Here is a 23,047-nt window from a genome sequence, read left to right as displayed (position 1 = left end):
TATCTCATCGAGATCCTGGCTTTCAGCCACCCTAACGTTCCTTTGTGCGTCCTGTTGACGTTGGCGTAGCCAAGTCACGTCAGTCAGGTTGTTTAGAACCACACTCGATGCGGTCTCTTGTGGATTTTCAGCCACATTTGGACGTTAGGCCACTTGCTGATGCTCCTGTTGACGTTCAGGACGTTCGCTAACAATCGGAGTTGACTTGTTTTGACGCTGAGCGTCAACCTCCGCATTCTAGAGTTGTTTTGATTGCTCAGTCTAGGCGGTCAAAGCATTCTCGAGTGGACGCTGTGCGTCCTCACGCACCTGTTGTTGTTGACAGTTCACAGACTGTCAGGCAGTTACATGACGTTGCGTCCTGGTCTCTCGCACCTGTTGTTGTTGTCAGTTCACAGACTGTCAAGCAGTTACATGACGTTGCGTCCTGGTCCGCTACTAATGCACCAGTGCGTGTGGACTCTGCTTGTAAAGCATTGCCACCACGGTAGGTCTCTCCCTTGCTTGAGACTCAGCTATTATCGGACAAGGTTCCTTCAGATGAGGAAGTTGCTGTTCCCCCTCCTACTGATATTCCCTTGAGGACTCTGTCAGACGGAGAGGAGCCTAAGCTGCTTAGCCCTCTATGGACTTTAAATAAATCATGCTGATTTTTAAGGATCTTTGTCCGGATCTTTTTGTAACTGCTGCTCCTCGTTCGCCTAAACGTCAGAGCTTACACTAAGCCTAGCTACTTCGAAGCCGTTGTTTTATAAGCTAGTGCTCTCTCGCTCTTCTAAGAGAGCTTTACGTTTGCTAGGCGACTGGTTTATTACCAGGAGGAGTTTGGGGGAGACAGCCTTTGCTTTCCCTTCATTTAAACTGGCTTATAGAGCGAGAGTCTGATATGACACGAGAGAAGTTGTCGGCTTGGGAGTTCCTGCCTCTGCCCAGATAGACTTCTCAAACCTCATAGACTCTCCCTGGCGCCTGGCCATGAGACGCTCCAAGATTTTACAGGTCAACTTCACAGCTGTTTTCGAGCCTTTGAAGTTTTGCTGTACAATTATGTCATGCATAAACAAGGCTTTCAGGGATGGCTCCAATGATCTGACAGCCACGTTCTCTGCAGGAACAAGTCCCTCAGGGATGGCTCCATGATTTGGCAGCCATGTTCACTGCAGGAGTATGTAAGAGGCAAGTGCGCTCAATGTGTTCATAGTCAAGACAAACTTCACGATGAAGTCTACCAGGCTGTCTTGACAGCATTTATGGAAGGCGACTGGATGGTCTCTCTCGACCTTCAGGAGGCATACTTCCACATTCCCATACACCCGGATTCCCAACCGTTTCTGAGGTTTGTTTACAGGAATGTGGGGTACCAGTTTTGAGCCCTGTGCTTTGGCCTCAGTCCTGCGCCTCTTGTGTTTACGAGGCTCATGAGGAATGTGGCAAAATCCCTCCATCTATCGGGGATCCGAGCCTCCCTGTACTTGGACGACTGGCTTCTCAGAGCATCGTCCAGCCTTCGCTGTCTGCAGGATCTACATTGGACGTTGAGTCTGGCCAGGGAGTTGGGACTTGTGGTCAACCTAAAAGTCCCAACTGATCCCATCCCAGATTATTCTATATTTGGGGATGGAGATTCGCAGTCAAGCCTTGCTCGAAGTCCAACTAATGCTGAAAAGAAAACGTTTATTCAGTCAGGAGTTGGAACAGTCTCGTAGGGACTCTCTCATCCCTGGAGCAGTTTGTCTCACTAGGGAGACTACCCCTTCTGCCTCTCCGGTTCCATCTAGCCTCTCACTGGAACTAGGACAAGACATTAGAGACGGTATCATTCCCAGTCTCCGAACCAGTAAAGGCATGCCTGAAATGGTGGGACAGCAATATCAGTCTGAGAGAGGGACTATCCCTAGCAGTCAAGAACCCAAACCACGTGTTGTCCTCAGACGCGTCGGGTTTGGGTTGGGGTGCGACCCTGGACGGTCGGGAATGCTCGGGTCTGTGGACCTCAAGTCAGAAGAGCATGCACATCAACGGCAAGGAGCTATTAGCAGTCCACTTGGCCTTGATGATATTAGAAAGCGTCTTCGAAACTAAGTGGTAGAGGTCAACTCAGACAACACCACAACTTTGGCGTACATCTCCAAGCAAGGAGGCACACACTCCTTCACGCTGCTCGAGATCGCAAGGGACCTTCTCTTATGGTCATGAATTCGAGGCATCTCCCTGTTGACGAGATTCATCCAAGGGGACTTGAACGTCTTGGCAGACTGTCTCAGTCGGAGGGGTCAGGTGATACCCACGGAATGGACCCTCCACAAGGACGTGGGCAAGAGTCTTTGGACTACTTGGGGTCAACCCACCATAGACCTCTTTGCCTCCTCGTTGACCAAAAGGTTACCAATCTTTTGCTCTCCAGTCCTAGATACAGAAGCAATCTACATAGACGCGTTTCTACTGGATTGGTCTTTTATGGACTTATATGCATTCCCACCATTCAAGATAGTCAACAAGGTACTGCAGAAGTTCGCCTCTCACGGAGGGACAAGGTTGACGTTGGTTGCTACCCTCTGGCCCGCGAGAGAGTGGTTCACCGAGGTACTTCAATGGCTGGTAGACTTTCCAAGAAGTCTTCCTCTAAGGGTAGATCTGTTACGTCAGCCCCACGTAAAGAATGTCTATCAAAGCCTCCCCGCTCTTCGTCTGACTTCCTTCAGACTATCGAAAGACTCTCAAGAGCTAGAGGCTTTTCGAAGGAGGCAGTCAGTGCGATTGCAAGAGCTAGGAGAGCTTCTACCATTAGAGTATACCAGTCGAAGTGGGAAGTCTTTCGAGACTGGTGCAAGTCAGCATCTGTGTCCTCGTCCAGTACCTCTGTAGCCCAAATAGCAGATTTTCTTTTACATCTGAGAAAGGTTCGCTCCCTTTCAGCTCCCACGATTAAGGGCTACAGGAGCATGTTGGCTTCGGTCTTTCGACATAGAGGCTTAGATCTTTCCAACAATAAAGATCTCCAAGATCTCCTTAAGTCTTTCGAGACCTCTAAGGAACGTCGTTTGGCAACTCCTGGATGGAACTTAGACGTGGTCCTAAGGCTCCTCAGGTCAGACAGGTTTGAGCCATTACATTCAGCCTCCCTGAAGGATCTCACCCTCAAGACACTTTTCCTAGTGTGCTTGGCTTCGGCTAAAAGGGTCAGTGAACTTCATGCCTTCAGTAAGAACATCGGCTTTTCTACAGAAAAAAGCCTCTTGTTCACTTCAACTTGGTTTCCTGGCCAAAAATGAACTGCCTTCTCGTCCTTGGCCTAAATCTTTTGATATTCCTTGCTTGTCAGAGATCGTAGGCAACGAACTGGAAAGAGTATTATGTCCTGTTAGAGCTCTTAAGTTCGATTTAGCTCGTACTAAGTCATTACGAGGGAAATCTGAGGCATTATGGTGCTCAGTTAAGAAACCTTCATTGCCTATGTCAAAGAATTCTTTGTCATATTTTATCAGATTTTTTTAATACGAGAAGCTCATTCTCACTTGAATGAGAAAGACCGATGTTTGCTTAAGGTTAAGACGCACGAAGTTAGAGATATAGCAACCTCTGCGGCCTTCAAGCAAAATAAATCTCTGCAAAGTATTATGGACGCGACTTTTTGGAGAAACAAGTCAGTGTTCGCGTCATTTTACTTAAAAGATGTCCAGACTCTTTACGAGGACTGCTACACACTGGGTCCATTCGTTGCAGCGAGTGCAGTAGTGTGTGAGGGTTCTACCACTACACTTCCCTAATTCCAATATCCTTTTAATCTGTCTCTTGAAATGTTTTTAATATTGTTTTATGGGTTGTTCGGAAGGCTAAGAAGCCTTTCGCATCCTGGTTGATTTGGCGGGTGGTCAAAGTCATTTCTTGAGAGCGCCCAGATTAGGGGTTTGATGAGGTCCTGTTGTATGGGTTGCAGCCCTTGATACTTCAGCTCCTGGGAGTCTGTCAGCATCCTAAGAGGATCGCTGGGCTCCGTGAGGAAGACAGACTTACAAGGCAGAGTAATCGTCTAAGTCAACTTCCTTACCAGGTACCTATATATTTTGGTTTTGTTATATTGATAACTGTCAAAATGAAAAAACTCTTAGCTTATACGCTGTAAACATAATTAACTCTGGTCTCTACCCACCACCTTGGGTGTGAATCAGCTATTATATATTCACCGGCTAAGTTAAATATTTAAAAATGATATTTTAATTATAAAATAAATTTTTGAATATACTTACCCGGTGAATATATAAATTAAATGACCCTCCCTTCCTCCCCAATAGAGACACAGCGGGACGAGAAGAATTGAAGGTTTTGTTTACATACAAGAGTGGTATCTGGCCGACAGTTGGCGCTGGTGGGCACAACCGCAACCTTCATAGCGATCGCTCGCGAGTTTTTTGAGTGTATTTTCTGTCGAGCCGCAGAGTTGCAGCTATTATATATTCACCGGGTAAGTATATTCAAAAATTTATTTTATAATTAAAATATAATTTTTCAGGTACTTATTAAAATGACTTTCTGTGGTATAAATCCAGTTGACACATATATTCGTGAGGGAGCATTTGGGATGCTTCCCGATCTGCCATATGTTCCTGGAATTGATGGGGCTGGTGTCATCACATCTATTGGTAAACTTGTTACAAAATTCAAGGTACCGGGTAACTGAGTCTTGGGGTGAATTGGGTTCTTTGAATAGGAGTAGTATAGATTTAGCTAATTTATCATTGTGATTTTAATCACGATAAGAAGGGTGCAGAAATGCATTCTTTTTGAAGTATTTAGTCCTAGTGTTGCATATTTTTTTATTAAAGTATATGCAAAACTATTGTCTTGTTAATTTGATAAGATGTTCACAGATGCCTATTCAAAGAACCCGAACACACCCAATTTTACCTTTTAATTTTTCTTTCTATATTTAATTTTCTCTTATGTGCAGGTGTTGATCAAGGTTCTTTATAGTGGTGTGAATCCAGTTGACACTTACCTGCGTTCTGGTCAGTACAGCAAGTTACCAAACCTTCCATATGTCCCTGGCAAAGATGCTGCTGGTATAGTACACAGTACAGGATCTTTGGTTTCTAAAGTAAAGGTGTGTTTTTGTATGGAGGGATACATGTTTTTTAAATCTGGTTGGAAAATCTCATCTACAGTAGATATGCCTTTATTACAGTTTGCGAAAATAACTATATTTTCAGAATCTTATGAAGTCATGAAGAGATATATATTAACAAGATAACAAGAGCTGTATTGTAAATATGTTTGTTCTTACACAAATACAAACACACTTGCTTTAATAGGAGTATGACTTCAACGAAGCTGAAACATCTGTTAAAAGTCTATCAATGTATTTATAACTACCAGCGAGTGGTGGATAAGTCCTAGCCACCTACCAATTAACTAGGCTCTCGTACACAAACTATATCTGCCTCTGAAACTAGGCTGTTATAATCTTTTTCTTTAAATTTGCCATTAGATGGAGAAGGGCCTAGACACGTGGCTGTGTCCTGGTAATTATAGTAAGAAGTATGGCAGTTTTATGTTTAAACCTACGGTTAATCCCCACCAAGTGTGTGTTTTAGTCAAGGGCATGCCTATTCACAGTCATCGATATGTGCAGGTCATGGCTGCCTTTGGAGTGAGTTCAGTTTGCCAGGAAGAAGAATGCTAAGAAGGATTCTTTTTTATCAATGCTGGCAATTCCTAAACTGATACTGAAGAAGTTATACTTCTCCTTTTTCTTTTAGAGTTGTTCAGTCTGCCGTCCCCCTCGGACTCCTCAAGGCCTGTGACCTCAAGAAGAATTTATGCGGGTGAGAAGACCTGGGCTTGCCCTTGGGACTTTCCTCTGGGAAAGCAGAATTACTGTATCGCCTTTCCCTAGTGAAGGTAATACAGTTGCCCGTTGTATTCTCAATATGTTTCCCAAAGCATAAAATTAAGCAAAATTATACCAAATTAAATAGGCTATGAGGAGCTGAGATTAAATAGCTTTGTTTGTTAAAACCTTTGGATGATGTAATTAAAGTATGTAAATTAAATGAAACTCATGAAGGTAAAACTTATTTTAAGCATGGGCTAAATTATAACAAGCTGAATTTAGCATCTGTATACACTAGCAAGTAATATGGGAACTACTACTACTACTACTACTACTACTACTACTACTGTTAAAATTAAACAATCGTAAAAACATTTATGAACACGTACTATATGTAAGTGAGTAATTGTTCCAACACGGAGTACTTACCTCGAACTACTTTCTTAGGAGTATCTGGGATCGCCTCCCATCCGACTAGAGTTTTGTATAGTTTACCCTATTCCCGTTTTCTATGAGGGGTAACCTCAGGCGGAGTGATACGCACCCTGAGGCTAACCCTGGGTCAGAGAGCATGCTTGCTCAGGTCTCGACCTCCAGTAAGTTTTCTGGTCGCGTCGCGATATCATCTCGACGCTCTCCTTAACCCAGTGCGACCCTTTGTGTCCCCGACTTCCCTTTGTGTCTCACGCGGTCTCCACGTGGTACCTTTGTGCTTTAGCTTATTCTTTCCCTCTGCGTTCCTGTGTCTCGCGGTGCGTTACTAGTGTGTGATGGAGCATCCCCGCCGTTTCACTGGGCCTATGGCCAGTAAATCGTGTGGTGCTTTCCTGTCGAAACCTGAAGTAGACCTGCGCTCCTTGTGTTCGTCATGTAGGGGCAGTGTGTGTTCCCCTACGGCCACGTGTCCGGAGTGCGTGTCCTGGAACGAGGTGCAGTGGGTGCGTTACGGCACCAAAAAGAAGAAGGCGCCGAAGAGGTCACCTAAGAAGCCGAACGTCTCTTCTCTTACTTCGCCGGGCGTGTCGTCGGACCGAGCCTCCCTACCACCTTCCCCTACCCAGAGTAGGGGACGAGGTAAGTCCGTTGCGGGGAAGAGGCCTGTGGCCCTTCCCCAGGAGTCTGAGTTGCAGGATAGTGGAGTTGTGGCGTCATCCCAGGCAAGTGAGGGGCCTGAGGGAGGGTCGGGAGTGTGTGCGGGGGACGAAGCCTTGGTGCAAGCAGGGCCCGTCTCCTCAGATGACCCTATGTGGGGTAAAACTGTTCCCACCTCTTCTCCCGCCTTTTGGGCATGCTTTTCAGGTGCTTCTGCAGCCGAGGGTGCCGTTGAGAGAGAGGACTCGGTGCCGTCGGACTCCCTCGCTTGGGTACCGCCGAAGATGCCCTTCAGGTCTCTGTTGAGGATGGAAGAAAACTTTGGAACCTGGTCCCCCAACGAAGAACGCCCACACTCCCCTCCAGCGCCTTCAGCTACACTTCCGGACGTCTTCTTGCAGCCCCCGCCTTCCATCGAACGTCGAGTGGACCCCCCAATGACCTGATGCGAGTCGGGCCCGCCGGCGAGGTCCTACAGGTCGTCGGGATCTTCGGCCGAAGTCCTTTCTTGCTCCTCGGAGGACGAAGCCCAGAGGAAACTTCATAGACGTCGCGAGAGGTCCCGCAGGAGACACTCTCGTTCTCTCTCCCGCTCCAGATCCCGCCACGTGGGTAGACGATCCCGATCCCCCAGAAGAAAATATAGGAGAAGTGGTTCCCCAGGGAAAGAATGGGTGGTCATCCCATGCAGTAAACTCATCGAGCTGTCAGCAGTCCCGAGCTCCTCAAGTTTGCACCCTAGAACTCGTTCACCGGAGAGATACTCATCCTATGGCAGACCGACGGAGGGACTCGTCGCTTCAGGTCCCAGCGGACAAGCATAAGTCCGCGAAGGTTCCGGCTCCATCCGCCCAGCGGAGAGAGTCGCCCCTTCAGTCTGGCAGCTTCGTCCCGACCCCCAAGTTATCTTCGAATCGGCAGGATCGTGAGAAGCGACTCCCCTCGTCGAGTAGACTCGCAGATGCCTGGACCTCCACGAGGAAGGATAGACCTAGGACGGAGGCCCCCGAGCGATGCCCGCCCTACGTCCAGAGCCACAGGAGTCGGAGCGGATCAAGTCGTCTCCTTCCCCCCGTACGGAGGCCTCCGTCGGAGGGACCCCGTCTCAAGCAGTTGGACGCCCTACGGAGGAGCTGGGTGACCATGTAGAGGGCTCGGCAGCTGAGGTGTCAGCCTACAGGAGGGTGATAGGGCTCATCAGGAGACATCATAGGTTGAACGAGCCCGAGCCCTCTTCCGAAGAATTCTGGCAATCGAGTCTCAGCAGGCTATAAATGGTGGTCTACCCTTAAATCTGCACTCTTTGGTGTAGATGCAACAGTTCCTCCTTTACTTAAACCAGATGGCTCAGTCACTCACTGTCCAAAGGAAAAGGCAACCCTTTTGGCTGATGTTTTTGACAGTAAACAGAGTAATGAAAAACTTGAACTTCCTCATTCCTGTTTTCCTGAGGCTAAACTAACTAGTTTAGCTTTTCGATCTCGTGAGATTAAAGCTCTGTTGATGGACCTTGATGCTTATGGAGGTGTAGACCCAAATGGTATTTTTCCTTTGTTTTTTATAAAGACAGCAGATTTCTTAGCTCCAAAGTTATCAGTTATTTTACGCAAGTTAGCAAGAAGAGGAGCTTTTAGCACTTGTTGGAGAATTGGTAATGTTACTCCTCTATGTAAATGTGTTTGTGGTAGCTCAAGTCCCACTGATTACCGCCCAATTTCCATAACTCCCATATTATCTAAAGTTTTTGAACGTCTTCTGGCAAAACGTCTTAATAGGTTTGCTGAAGGTAATCATCTACTCCCTAGTTTGCAATTTGGTTTTCGTAAAGGCCTTGGAGCATGTGATGCCCTGCTTACAATCTCCAATGCTGTACAGAAATCCCTTGGTTGTGGTCGGGAAGTTCATATGATTGGCCTTGATTTTAGTGCTGCCTTTGACCGTGTTAATCATGAGGCCCTTGTTTTCAAACTGAAACAGTTGGGAGTGGGTGGGTCGTTTCTTAGCATTATTATTGATTTTTTAAGTAATAGATCTCAAAGAGTTGTTGTTGATGGGCACCATAGTGATTATAGGAATGTGATATCTGGTGTTCCACAGGGTAGTGTTCTTGGCCCATTACTTTTCATACTATATACACATGACATGTGGTTTGGCCTAGAAAACAAGCTTGTTGCATATGCAGATGATGCTACTCTCTTTGCATCAATTCCATCCCCTGAATGTAGATCTAGGGTTGGTGAATCCCTTAATAGAGATTTAGCTAGAATTAGTGCATGGTGCAAATTATGGGGTATGAAGTTGAATCCTAACAAAACTCAAAGTATGATTGTAAGTAGGTCAAGGACAGTGGTTCCTCAACATCCGGATCTCAGTATTGATAATGTTTCTTTAAATATGTATGACTCTTTCAAAATTTTAGGTGTGATTCTCGACAGTAAATTTACTTTTGAGAAACATATAAGGTCTGTGTCTTCTTCAATTTCACAAAAAATAGGCTTATTGAGAAAGTCTTTCAAGATTTTCGGTGATCAATCTATTCTGAAGAAGTGTTTTAATTCTTTCATTCTACCTTGTTTTGAGTATTGTTCTCCTGTCTGGTCTTCAGCTGCTGATTCTCATCTTAATTTGTTGGACAGAAACTTACGGTCTATTAAATTTCTTATTCCTGATCTAGATATTAATCTCTGGCACCGTCGTTCAATTAGTTCATTATGTATGTTGCATAAGATTTTTCACAACTCTGACCATCCTTTACATTCAGATCTCCCTGGACAATTCTATCCTGTTCGTAATACTAGGCAGGCAGTTAATTCTAATAGCCAGGCCTTCTCCATCACGAGGCTCAATACTACGCAGTACTCTAGAAGTTTTATTCCAGCTGTGACCAAGTTGTGGAATGATCTTCCTAATCGGGTGGTTGAATCAGTAGAACTTCAAAAGTTCAAAGTTGGAGCAAATGCTTTTTTGTTGACCAGGCGGACATAGTCTTTTTATAGTTTATTTATGACATATTTGTTTTTGATGTTGTTGATAGTTTATTATATGACATGTCTGTTTTGACGTTTCTTATTTTAGAATGATTTATTGTTAATTTGTTCTCTTCATTTATTTATTTCCTTATTTCCTTTCCTCACTGAGCTATTTTTCCCTGTTGGAGCCCCTGGGCTTATAGCATCTTGCTTTTCCAACTAGGGTTGTAGCTTGGATAGTAATAATAATAATAATAATAATAATAGTGGATGCTCCCGTCCAGCAGAGACCCTCTCTAGTGCTCCCGTTAGCCATGGACGTTAGGCTAGGTAGGGTCCACGTGAATAAGATCGTGGCCAACCATGCCGAAGCCCCCAAGACCCAGAGTTCCCCCAAGCTGCTTCAGGGCCTGAAGTCGCAGAGCAAATTTTATCTGCCGGAGGGACATCATGCAGGTGCTTGTACGGTGGAGCCGGCAGTCGCCGTTTTAGGCCAAGGAGCAGCGGAAGAAAGGGCCTCTACAACACCAGTCTGTTTCTCTCCGTCAGAAGCGACCATAATGGAGGAGATAGCTAAGGACTTCAAACGTGTCTTCTTGGCTGAATTGGTGGGCTTCGACGCTAGTAGACGTCCAGTCCTCCTACGACCTCACTATCCCAGAAAACTAGGCCTTACTGAAAGAGTTGATTAGATCTGGAGGTAAGGCCCTGAAGTTCTTGTCGTACCAGTCCCTCGCACAGGCTGCCAACTGGGTTCTGCGGAGGAGAGACACGGTTCTCAATAAACTCACCAGGCGCCTCCCTCTTGATTGTAGGCCAAAGTACAAAAGGAGTTATTGTCTGTGAGGCAGGTCAGCAGAGCTTCATCCTCGTGCCACTTACCTGATTTCTTTAAATTGAATGTCCAATCTCAAACCCCCTCTTGATTGTAGGCCAAAGTACAAAATGAGTTATTGTCTGTCAGGCAGGTCATTGGAGCTTCATCCTCGTGCCACCTACCTGATTTCTTTAAATAGAATGTCCAATCTCAAACCCCCTTTTGATTGTAGGCCAAAGTACAAAATGAGTTATTGTCTGTCAGGCAGGTCATTGGAGCTTCATCCTCGTGCCACCTACCTGATTTCTTTAAATTGAATGTCCAATCTCAAACCCCCTTTTGATTGTAGGCCAAAGTACAAAATGAGTTATTGTCTGTCAGGCAGGTCATTGGAGCTTCATCCTCGTGCCACCTACCTGATTTCTTTAAACTAAATGTCCAATCTCAAACCCCCTTTTGATTGTAGGCCAAAGTACAAAATGAGTTATTGTCTGTCAGGCAGGTCATTGGAGCTTCATCCTCGTGCCACCTACCTGATTTCTTTAAATAGAATGTCCAATCTCAAACCCCCTTTTGATTGTAGGCCAAAGTACAAAATGAGTTATTGTCTGTCAGGCAGGTCATTGGAGCTTCATCCTCGTGCCACCTACCTGATTTCTTTAAATTGAATGTCCAATCTCAAACCCCCTTTTGATTGTAGGCCAAAGTACAAAATGAGTTATTGTCTGTCAGGCAGGTCATTGGAGCTTCATCCTCGTGCCACCTACCTGATTTGTTTAAATAGAATGTCCAATCTCAAACCCCCTTTTGATTGTAGGCCAAAGTACAAAATGAGTTATTGTCTGTCAGGCAGGTCATTGGAGCTTCATCCTCGTGCCACCTACCTGATTTCTTTAAATTGAATGTCCAATCTCAAACCCCCTTTTGATTGTAGGCCAAAGTACAAAATGAGTTATTGTCTGTCAGGCAGGTCAGCAGAGCTTCATCCTCGTGCCACTTACCTGATTTCTTTAAATTGAATGTCCAATCTCAAACCCCCTCTTGTTTGTAGGCCAAAGTACAAAATGAGTTATTGTCTGTCAGGCAGGTCATTGGAGCTTCATCCTCGTGCCACCTACCTGATTTCTTTAAATTTAATGTCCAATCTCAAACCCCCTTTTGATTGTAGGCCAAAGTACAAAATGAGTTATTGTCTGTCAGGCAGGTCATTGGAGCTTCATCCTCGTGCCACCTACCTGATTTCTTTAAATAGAATGTCCAATCTCAAACCCCCTTTTGATTGTAGGCCAAAGTACAAAATGAGTTATTGTCTGTCAGGCAGGTCAGCAGAGCTTCATCCTCGTGCCACCTACCTGATTTCTTTAAATAGAATGTCCAATCTCAAACCCCCTTTTGATTGTAGGCCAAAGTACAAAATGAGTTATTTTTTGTCAGGCAGATCAGCAGAGCTTCATCCTCGTGCCACCTACCTGATTTCTTTAAATTGAATGTCCAATCTCAAACCCCCTTTTGATTGTAGGCCAAAGTACAAAATGAGTTATTGTCTGTCAGGCAGGTCAGCAGAGCTTCATCCTCGTGCCACCTACCTGATTTGTTTAAGTTAAATGTCCAATCTCAAACCCCCTTTTGATTGTAGGCCAAAGTACAAAATGAGTTATTGTCTGTCAGGCAGGTCATTGGAGCTTCATCCTCGTGCCACTTACCTGATTTCTTTAAATTGAATGTCCAATCTCAAACCCCCTTTTGATTGTAGGCCAAAGTACAAAATGAGTTATTGTCTGTCAGGCAGATCAGCAGAGTTTCATCCTCGTGCCACCTACCTGATTTGTTTAAGTTAAATGTCCAATCTCAAACCCCCTTTTGATTGTAGGCCAAAGTACAAAATGAGTTATTGTCTGTCAGGCAGGTCATTGGAGCTTCATCCTCGTACCACCTACCTGATTTCTTTAAATTGAATGTCCAATCTCAAACCTCCTTTTGTTTGTAGGCCAAACTACAAAATGAGATATTGTCTGTCAGGCAGGTCATTGGAGCTTCATCCTCGTGCCACCTACCTGATTTCTTTAAATAGAATGTCCAATCTCAAACCCCCTTTTGATTGTAGGCCAAAGTACAAAATGAGTTATTGTCTGTCAGGCAGGTCATTGGAGCTTCATCCTCGTGCCACCTACCTGATTTCTTTAAATACAATGTCCAATCTCAAACCCCCTTTTGATTGTAGGCCAAAGTACAAAATGAGTTATTGTCTGTCAGGCAGGTCATTGGAGCTTCATCCTCGTGCCATCTACCTGATTTCTTTAAATAGAATGTCCAATCTCAAACGCCCTTTTGATTGTAGGCCAAAGTACAAAATGAGTTATTGTCTGTCAGGCAGGTCAGCAGAGCTTCATCCTCGTGCCACCTACCTGATTTCTTTAAATAGAATGTCCAATCTCAAACCCCCTTTTGATTGTAGGCCAAAGTACAAAATGAGTTATTGTCTGTCAGGCAGGTCAGCAGAGCTTCATCCTCGTGCCACCTACCTGATTTCTTTAAATTGAATGTCCAATCTCAAACCCCCTTTTGATTGTGGGCCAAAGTACAAAATGAGTTATTGTCTGCCAGGCAGGTCATTGGAGCTTCATCCTCGTGCCACCTACCTGATTTCTTTAAATAGAATGTCCAATCTCAAACCCCCTTTTGATTGTAGGCCGAAGTACAAAATGAGTTATTGTCTGTCAGGCAGGTCATTGGAGCTTCATCCTCGTGCCACCTACCTGATTTCTTTAAATAGAATGTCCAATCTCAAACCCTCTTTTGATTGTAAGCCAAAGTACAAAATGAGTTATTGTCTGTCAGGCAGGTCATTGGAGCTTCATCCTCGTGCCACCTACCTGATTTCTTTAAATAGAATGTCCAATCTCAAATGCCCTTTTGATTGTAGGCCAAAGTACAAAATGAGTTATTGTCTGTCAGGCAGGTCAGCAGAGCTTCATCCTCGTGCCACCTACCTGATTTCTTTAAATTGAATGTCCAATCTCAAACCCCCTTTTGATTGTAGGCCAAAGTACAAAATGAGTTATTGTCTGTCAGGCAAGTCATTGGAGCTTCATCCTCGTGCCACCTACCTGATTTCTTTAAATAGAATGTCCAATCTCAAACCCCCTCTTGATTGTAGGCCAAAGTACAAAATGAGTTATTGTCTGTCAGGCAGGTCAGCAGAGCTTCATCCTCGTGCCACCTACCTGATTTCTTTAAATTGAATGTCCAATCTCAAACCTCCTTTTGATTGTAGGCCAAAGTACAAAATGAGTTATTGTCTGTCAGGCAGGTCATTGGAGCTTCATCCTCGTGCCACCTACCTGATTTCTTTAAATTGAATGTCCAATCTCAAACCCCCTTTTGATTGTAGGCCAAAGTACAAAATGAGTTATTGTCTGTCAGGCAGGTCATTGGAGCTTCATCCTCGTGCCACCTACCTGATTTCTTTAAATAGAATGTCCAATCTCAAACCCCCTTTTGATTGTAGGCCAAAGTACAAAATGAGTTATTGTCTGTCAGGCAGGTCATTGGAGCTTCATCCTCGTGCCACCTACCTGATTTCTTTAAATAGAATGTCCAATCTCAAACCCCCTTTTGATTGTAGGCCAAAGTACAAAATGAGTTATTGTCTGTAAGGCATGTCAGCAGAGCTTCATCTTCGTGCCACCTACCTGATTTCTTTAAATTGAATGTCCAATCTCAAACCCCCTTTTGATTGTAGGCCAAAGTACAAAATGAGTTATTGTCTGTCAGGCAGGTCATTGGAGCTTCATCCTCATGCCACCTACCTGATTTCTTTAAATTGAAAGTCCAATCTCAAACCCCCTTTTGATTGTAGGCCAAAGTACAAAATGAGTTATTGTCTGTCAGGCAGGTCATTGGAGCTTTATCCTCGTGCCACCTACCTGATTTCTTTAAATAGAATGTCCAATCTCAAACCCTCTATTGATTGTAGGCCAAAGTACAAAATGAGTTATTGTCTGTCAGGCAGGTCATTGGAGCTTCATCCTCGTGCCACCTACCTGATTTCTTTAAATAGAATGTCCAATCTCAAACCCCCTTTTGATTGTAGGCCAAAGTACAAAATGAGTTATTGTCTGTCAGGCAGGTCATTGGAGCTTCATCCTCGTGCCACCTACCTGATTTCTTTAAATAGAATGTCCAATCTCAAACCCCCTTTTGATTGTAGGCCAAAGTACAAAATGAGTTATTGTCTGTCAGGCAGGTCAGCAGAGCTTCATCCTCGTGCCACCTACCTGATTTCTTTAAATTGAATGTCCAATCTCAAACCTCCTTTTGATTGTAGGCCAAAGTACAAACTGAGTTATTGTCTGTCAGGCAGGTCATTGGAGCTTCATCCTCGTGCCACCTACCTTATTTCTTTAAATTGAATGTCCAATCTCAAACCCCCTTTTGATTGTAGGCCAAAGTACAAAATGAGTTATTGTCTGTCAGGCAGGTCAGCAGAGCTTCATCCTCGTGCCACCTACCTGATTTCTTTAAATTGAATGTCCAATCTCAAACCCCCTTTTGATTGTAGGCCAAAGTACAAAATGAGTTATTGTCTGTCAGGCAGGTCATTGGAGCTTCATCCTCGTGCCACCTACCTGATTTCTTTAAATAGAATGTCCAATCTCAAACCCCCTTTTGATTGTAGGCCAAAGTACAAAATGAGTTATTGTCTGTCAGGCAGGTCATTGGAGCTTCATCCTCGTGCCACCTACCTGATTTCTTTAAATTGAATGTCCAATCTCAAACCCCCTTTTGATTGTAGGCCAAAGTACAAAATGAGCTATTGTCTGTCAGGCAGGTCATTGGAGCTTCATCCTCGTGCCACCTACCTGATTTCTTTAAATAGAATGTCCAATCTCAAACCCCCTTTTGATTGTAGGCCAAAGTACAAAATGAGTTATTGTCTGTCAGGCAGGTCATTGGAGCTTCATCCTCGTGCCACCTACCTGATTTCTTTAAATAGAATGTCCAATCTCAAACCCTCTTTTGATTGTAGGCCAAAGTACAAAATGAGTTATATTCTGTCAGGCAGGTCATTGGAGCTTCATCCTCGTGCCACCTACCTGATTTCTTTAAATAGAATGTCCAATCTCAAACCCCCTTTTGATTGTAGGCCAAAGTACAAAATGAGTTATTGTCTGTCAGGCAGGTCAGCAGAGCTTCATCCTCGTGCCACCTACCTGATTTCTTTAAATAGAATGTCCAATCTCAAACCCTCTTTTGATTGTAGGCCAAAGTACAAAATGAGTTATTTTGTGTCAGGCAGATCAGCAGAGCTTCATCCTCGTGCCACCTACCTGATTTCTTTAAATTGAATGTCCAATCTCAAACCCCCTTTTGATTGTAGGCCAAAGTACAAAATGAGTTATTGTCTGTCAGGCAGGTCAGCAGAGCTTCATCCTCGTGCCACCTACCTGATCTGTTTAAGTTAAATGTCCAATCTCAAACCCCCTTTTGATTGTAGGCCAAAGTACAAAATGAGTTATTGTCTGTCAGGCAGGTCATTGGAGCTTCATCCTCGTGCCACTTACCTGATTTCTTTAAATTGAATGTCCAATCTCAAACCCCCTTTTGATTGTAGGCCAAAGTACAAAATGAGTTATTGTCTGTCAGGCAGATCAGCAGAGTTTCATCCTCGTGCCACCTACCTGATTTGTTTAAGTTAAATGTCCAATCTCAAACCCCCTTTTGATTGTAGGCCAAAGTACAAAATGAGTTATTGTCTGTCAGGCAGGTCAGCAGAGCTTCATCCTCGTACCACCTACCTGATTTCTTTAAATTGAATGTCCAATCTCAAACCTCCTTTTGTTTGTAGGCCAAACTACAAAATGAGATATTGTCTGTCAGGCAGGTCATTGGAGCTTCATCCTCGTGCCACCTACCTGATTTCTTTAAATAGAATGTCCAATCTCAAACCCCCTTTTGATTGTAGGCCAAAGTACAAAATTAGTTATTGTCTGTCAGGCAGGTCATTGGAGCTTCATCCTCGTGCCACCTACCTGATTTCTTTAAATAGAATGTCCAATCTCAAACCCCCTTTTGATTGTAGGCCAAAGTACAAAATGAGTTATTGTCTGTCAGGCAGGTCATTGGAGCTTCATCCTCGTGCCATCTACCTGATTTCTTTAAATAGAATGTCCAATCTCAAACGCCCTTTTGATTGTAGGCCAAAGTACAAAATGAGTTATTTTCTGTCAGGCAGGTCAGCAGAGCTTCATCCTCGTGCCACCTACCTGATTTCTTTAAATTGAATGTCCAATCTCAAACCCCCTTTTGATTGTAGGCCAAAGTACAAAATGAGTTATTGTCTGTCAGGCAGGTCATTGGAGCTTCATCCTCGTGCCACCTACCTGATTTCTTTAAATAGAATGTCCAATCTCAAACTCCCTTTTGATTGTAGGCCAAAGTACAAAATGAGTTATTGTCTGTCAGGCAGGTCATTGGAGCTTCATCATCGTGCCACCTACCTGATTTCTTTAAATAGAATGTCCAATCTCAAACCCCCTTTTGATTGTAGGCCAAAGTACAAAATGAGCTATTGTCTGTCAGGCAGGTCATTGGAGCTTCATCCTCGTGCCACCTACCTGATTTCTTTAAATAGAATGTCCAATCTCAAACCCCCTTTTGATTGTAGGCCAAAGTACAAAATGAGTTATTGTCTGTCAGGCAGGTCATTGGAGCTTCATCCTCGTGCCACCTACCTGATTTCTTTAAATTGAATGTCCAATCTCAAACCCCCTTTTGATTGTAGGCCAAAGTACAAAATGAGTTATTGTCTGTCAGGCAGGTCATTGGAGCTTCATCCTCGTGCCACCTACCTGATTTCTTTAAATAGAATGTCCAATCTCAAACCCCCTTTTGATTGTAGGCCAAAGTACAAAATGAGTTATTGTCTGTCAGGCAGGTCATTGGAGCTTCATCCTCGTGCCACCTACCTGATTTCTTTAAATAGAATGTCCAATCTCAAACCCCCTTGTGATTGTAGGCCAAAGTACAAAATGAGTTATTGTCTGTCAGGCAGGTCATTGGAGCTTCATCCTCGTGCCACCTACCTGATTTCTTTAAATAGAATGTCCAATCTCTAACCTCCTTATGATCGTAGGCCAAAGTACAAAATGAGTTATTGTCTGTCAGGCAGGTCATTGGAGCTTCATCCTCGTGCCACCTACCTGATTTCTTTAAATAGAATGTCCAATCTCAAACCCCCTTTTGATTGTAGGCCAAAGTACAAAATGAGTTATTGTCTGTCAGGCAGGTCATTGGAGCTTCATCCTCGTGCCACCTACCTGATTTCTTTAAATAGAATGTCCAATCTCTAACCTCCTTTTGATTGTAGGCCAAAGTACAAAATGAGTTATTGTCTGTCAGGCAGGTCATTGGAGCTTCATCCTCGTGCCACCTACCTGATTTCTTTAAATAGAATGTCCAATCTCAAACCCCCTTTTGATTGTAGGCCAAAGTACAAAATGAGTTATTGTCTGTCAGGCAGGTCATTGGAGCTTCATCCTCGTGCCACCTACCTGATTTCTTTAAATAGAATGTCCAATCTCTAACCTCCTTTTGATTGTAGGCCAAAGTACAAAATGAGTTTTTGTCTGTCAGGCAGGTCATTGGAGCTTCATCCTCGTGCCACCTACCTGATTTCTTTAAATAGAATGTCCAATCTCAAACCCCCTTTTGATTGTAGGCCAAAGTACAAAATGAGTTATTGTCTGTCAGGCAGGTCATTGGAGCTTCATCCTCGTGCCACCTACCTGATTTCTTTAAATAGAATGTCCAATCTCTAACCTCCTTTTGATTGTAGGCCAAAGTACAAAATGAGTTATTGTCTGTCAGGCAGGTCATTGGAGCTTCATCCTCGTGCCACCTACCTGATTTCTTTAAATAGAATGTCCAATCTCTGACCTCCTTTTGATTGTAGGCCAAAGTACAAAATGAGTTATTGTCTGTCAGGCAGATCAGCAGAGCTTCATCCTCGTGCCACCTTCCTGATTTGTTTAAGTTAAATGTCCAATCTCAAACCCCCTTTTGATTGTAGGCCAAAGTACAAAATGAGTTATTGTCTGTCAGGCAGGTCAGCAGAGCTTCATCCTCGTGCCAGCTACCTGATTTCTTTAAATTGAATGTCCAATCTCAAACCCCCTCTTGATTGTAGGCCAAAGTACAAAATGAGTTATTGTCTGTCAGGCAGGTCAGCAGAGCTTCATCCTCGTGCCACTTACCTGATTTCTTTAAATAGAATGTCCAATCTCAAACCCCCTCTTGATTGTAGGCCAAAGTACAAAATGAGTTATTGTCTGTCAGGCAGGTCATTGGAGCTTCATCCTCGTGCCACCTACCTGATTTCTTTAAATAGAATGTCCAATCTCAAACCCCCTCTTGATTGTAGGCCAAAGTACAAAATGAGTTATTGTCTGTCAGGCAGGTCAGCAGAGATTCATCCTCGTGCCACCTACATGATTTGTTTAAGTTAAATGTCCAATCTCAAACCCTCTTTTGATTGTAGGCCAAAGTACAAAATGAGTTATTGTCTGTCAGGCAGGTCAGCAGAGCTTCATCCTCGTGCCACTTACCTGATTTCTTTAAATTGAATGTCCAATCTCAAACCCCCTTTTGATTGTAGGCCAAAGTACAAAATGAGTTATTGTCTGTCAGGCAGGTCAGCAGAGATTCATCCTCGTGCCACCTACCTGATTTGTTTAAGTTAAATGTCCAATCTCAAACCCTCTTTTGATTGTAGGCCAAAGTACAAAATGAGTTATTGTCTGTCAGGCAGGTCATTGGAGCTTCATCCTCGTGCCACCTACCTGATTTCTTTAAATTTAATGTCCAATCTCAAACCCCCTTTTGATTGTAGACAAAGTACAAAATGAGTTATTGTCTGTCAGGCAGGTCATTGGAGCTTCATCCTCGTGCCACCTACCTGATTTCTTTAAATAGAATGTCCAATCTCAAACCCCCTTTTGATTGTAGGTCAAAGTACAAAATGAGTTATTGTCTGTCAGGCAGGTCAGCAGAGCTTCATCCTCGTGCCACCTACCTGATTTATTCAAATTGAATGTCCAATCTCAAACCCCCCTTTGATTGTAGGCCAAAGAAACAAAATGAGTTATTGTCTGTCAGGCAGGTCATTGGAGCTTCATCCTCGTGCCACCTACCTGATTTCTTTAAATAGAATGTCCAATCTCAAACCCCCTTTTGATTGTAGGCCAAAGTACAAAATGAGTTATTGTCTGTCAGGCAGGTCAGCAGAGCTTCATCCTCGTGCCACCTACCTTATTTCTTTAAATTGAATGTCCAATCTCAAACCCCCTTTTGATTGTAGGCCAAAGTACAAAATGAGTTATTGTCTGTCAGGCAAGTCATTGGAGCTTCATCCTCGTGCCACCTACCTTATTTCTTTAAATAGAATGTCCAATCTCAAACCCCTTTTTGATTGTAGGCCAAAGTACAAAATGAGTTATTGTCTGTCAGGCAGGTCAGCAGAGCTTCATCCTCGTGCCACCTACCTGATTTCTTTAAATTGAATGTCCAATCTCAAACCTCCTTTTGATTGTAGGCCAAAGTACAAAATGAGTTATTGTCTGTCAGGCAGGTCATTGGAGCTTCATCCTCGTGCCACCTACCTGATTTCTTTAAATAGAATGTCCAATCTCAAACCCCCTTTTGATTGTAGGCCAAAGTACAAAATGAGTTATTGTGTGTCAGGCAGATCAGCAGAGCTTCATCCTCGTGCCACCTACCTGATTTCTTTAAATTGAATGTCCAATCTCAAACCCCCTTTTGATTGTAGGCCAAAGTACAAAATGAGTTATTGTCTGTCAGGCAGGTCAGCAGAGCTTCATCCTCGTGCCACCTACCTGATTTCTTTAAATAGAATGTCCAATCTCAAACCCCCTTTGATTGTAGGCCAAAGTACAAAATGAGTTATTGTCTGTCAGGCAGGTCATTGGAGCTTCATCCTCGTGCCACCTACCTGATTTCTTTAAATAGAATGTCCAATCTCAAACCCCCTTTTGATTGTAGGCCAAAGTACAAAATGAGTTATTGTCTGTCAGGCAGGTCATTGGAGCTTCATCCTCGTGCCATCTACCTGATTTCTTTAAATAGAATGTCCAATCTCAAACGCCCTTTTGATTGTAGGCCAAACTACAAAATGAGTATTTTCTGTCAGGCAGGTCATTGGAGCTTCATCCTCGTGCCACCTACCTGATTTCTTTAAATTGAATGTCCAATCTCAAACCCCCTTTTGATTGTAGGCCAAAGTACAAAATGAGTTATTGTCTGTCAGGCAGGTCATTGGAGCTTCATCCTCGTGCCACCTACCTGATTTCTTTAAATAGAATGTCCAATCTCAAACCCCCTTTTGATTGTAGGCCAAAGTACAAAATGAGTTATTGTCTGTCAGGCAGGTCATTGGAGCTTCATCATCGTGCCACCTACCTGATTTCTTTAAATAGAATGTCCAATCTCAAACCCCCTTTGATTGTAGGCCGAAGTACAAAATGAGTTATTGTCTGTCAGGCAGGTAATTGGAGCTTCATCCTCGTGCCACCTACCTGATTTCTTTAAATAGAATGTCCAATCTCAAACCCCCTTTTGATTGTAGGCCAAAGTACAAAATGAGTTATTGTCTGTCAGGCAGGTCATTGGAGCTTCATCCTCGTGCCACCTACCTGATTTCTTTAAATTGAATGTCCAATCTCTAACCTCCTTTTGATTGTAGGCCAAAGTACAAAATGAGTTATTGTCTGTCAGGCAGGTCATTGGAGCTTCATCCTCATGCCACCTACCTGATTTCTTTAAATTGAATGTCCAATCTCAAACCCCCTTTTGATTGTAGGCCAAAGTACAAAATGAGTTATTGTCTGTCAGGCAGGTCAGCAGAGCTTCATCCTCGTACCACCTACCTGATTTCTTTAAATTGAATGTCCAATCTCAAACCTCCTTTTGTTTGTAGGCCAAACTACAAAATGAGATATTGTCTGTCAGGCAGGTCATTGGAGCTTCATCCTCGTGCCACCTACCTGATTTCTTTAAATAGAATGTCCAATCTCAAACCCCCTTTTGATTGTAGGCTAAAGTACAAAATGAGTTATTGTCTGTCAGGCAGGTCATTGGAGCTTCATCCTCGTGCCACCTACCTGATTTCTTTAAATAGAATGTCCAATCTCAAACCCCCTTTTGATTGTAGGCCAAAGTACAAAATGAGTTATTGTCTGTCAGGCAGGTCATTGGAGCTTCATCCTCGTGCCATCTACCTGATTTCTTTAAATAGAATGTCCAATCTCAAACGCCCTTTTGATTGTAGGCCAAAGTACAAAATGAGTTATTGTCTGTCAGGCAGGTCAGCAGAGCTTCATCCTCGTGCCACCTACCTGATTTCTTTAAATTGAATGTCCAATCTCAAACCCCCTTTTGATTGTAGGCCAAAGTACAAAATGAGTTATTGTCTGTCAGGCAGGTCATTGGAGCTTCATCCTCGTGCCACCTACCTGATTTCTTTAAATAGAATGTCCAATCTCAAACCCCCTTTTGATTGTAGGCCAAAGTACAAAATGAGTTATTGTCTGTCAGGCAGGTCATTGGAGCTTCATCCTCGTGCCACCTACCTGATTTCTTTAAATAGAATGTCCAATCTCAAACCCCCTTTTGATTGTAGGCCAAAGTACAAAATGAGTTATTGTCTGTCAGGCAGGTCAGCAGAGCTTCATCCTCGTGCCACCTACCTGATTTCTTTAAATTGAATGTCCAATCTCAAACCCCCTTTTGATTGTAGGCCAAAGTACAAAATGAGTTATTGTCTGTCAGGCAGGTCATTGGAGATTCATCCTCGTGCCACCTACCTGATTTCTTTAAATAGAATGTCCAATCTCAAACCCCCTTTTGATTGTAGGCCAAAGTACAAAATGAGTTATTGTCTGTCAGGCAGGTCATTGGAGCTTCATCCTCGTGCCACCTACCTGATTTCTTTAAATAGAATGTCCAATCTCAAACCCTCTTTTGATTGTAGGCCAAAGTACAAAATGAGTTATTGTCTGTCAGGCAGGTCATTGGAGCTTCATCCTCGTGCCACCTACCTGATTTCTTTAAATAGAATGTCCAATCTCAAACCCCCTTTTGATTGTAGGCCAAAGTACAAAATGAGTTATTGTCTGTCAGGCAGGTCAGCAGAGCTTCATCCTCGTGCCACCTACCTGATTTCTTTAAATTGAATGTCCAATCTCAAACCCCCTTTTGATTGTAGGCCAAAGTACAAAATGAGTTATTGTCTGTCAGGCAAGTCATTGGAGCTTCATCCTCGTG

At 43.6% G+C, this 23,047-nt stretch overlaps 1 protein-coding gene across 4 annotated transcripts in view; it reads left to right on the top strand.

Annotated features, from left to right (window-relative positions):
* LOC137623272 (quinone oxidoreductase-like) overlaps nt 1-23,047 on the top strand; it is a 129,950-nt gene that overhangs the window by 44,304 nt on the left and 62,599 nt on the right. For 2 of the 4 annotated variants that reach the window (XM_068354041.1, XM_068354039.1), the window contains exon 3: nt 4,949-5,101. The exons of 1 other annotated variant lie outside the window; for it this stretch is intronic. In XM_068354041.1, coding sequence (XP_068210142.1) covers nt 4,949-5,101 — 153 coding nt within the window. Of the gene's footprint in view, nt 1-4,510; nt 4,664-4,948; nt 5,102-23,047 lie in introns of all 4 variants that reach the window. One more of the 4 variants, XM_068354040.1, reaches the window with a different exon arrangement.

Source organism: Palaemon carinicauda, chromosome 30, assembly GCF_036898095.1.
Source record: "Palaemon carinicauda isolate YSFRI2023 chromosome 30, ASM3689809v2, whole genome shotgun sequence".
Classification (NCBI taxonomy): Eukaryota; Metazoa; Arthropoda; class Malacostraca; order Decapoda; family Palaemonidae; genus Palaemon; species Palaemon carinicauda.
This window is presented reverse-complemented; position numbering and strand designations above follow the sequence as displayed.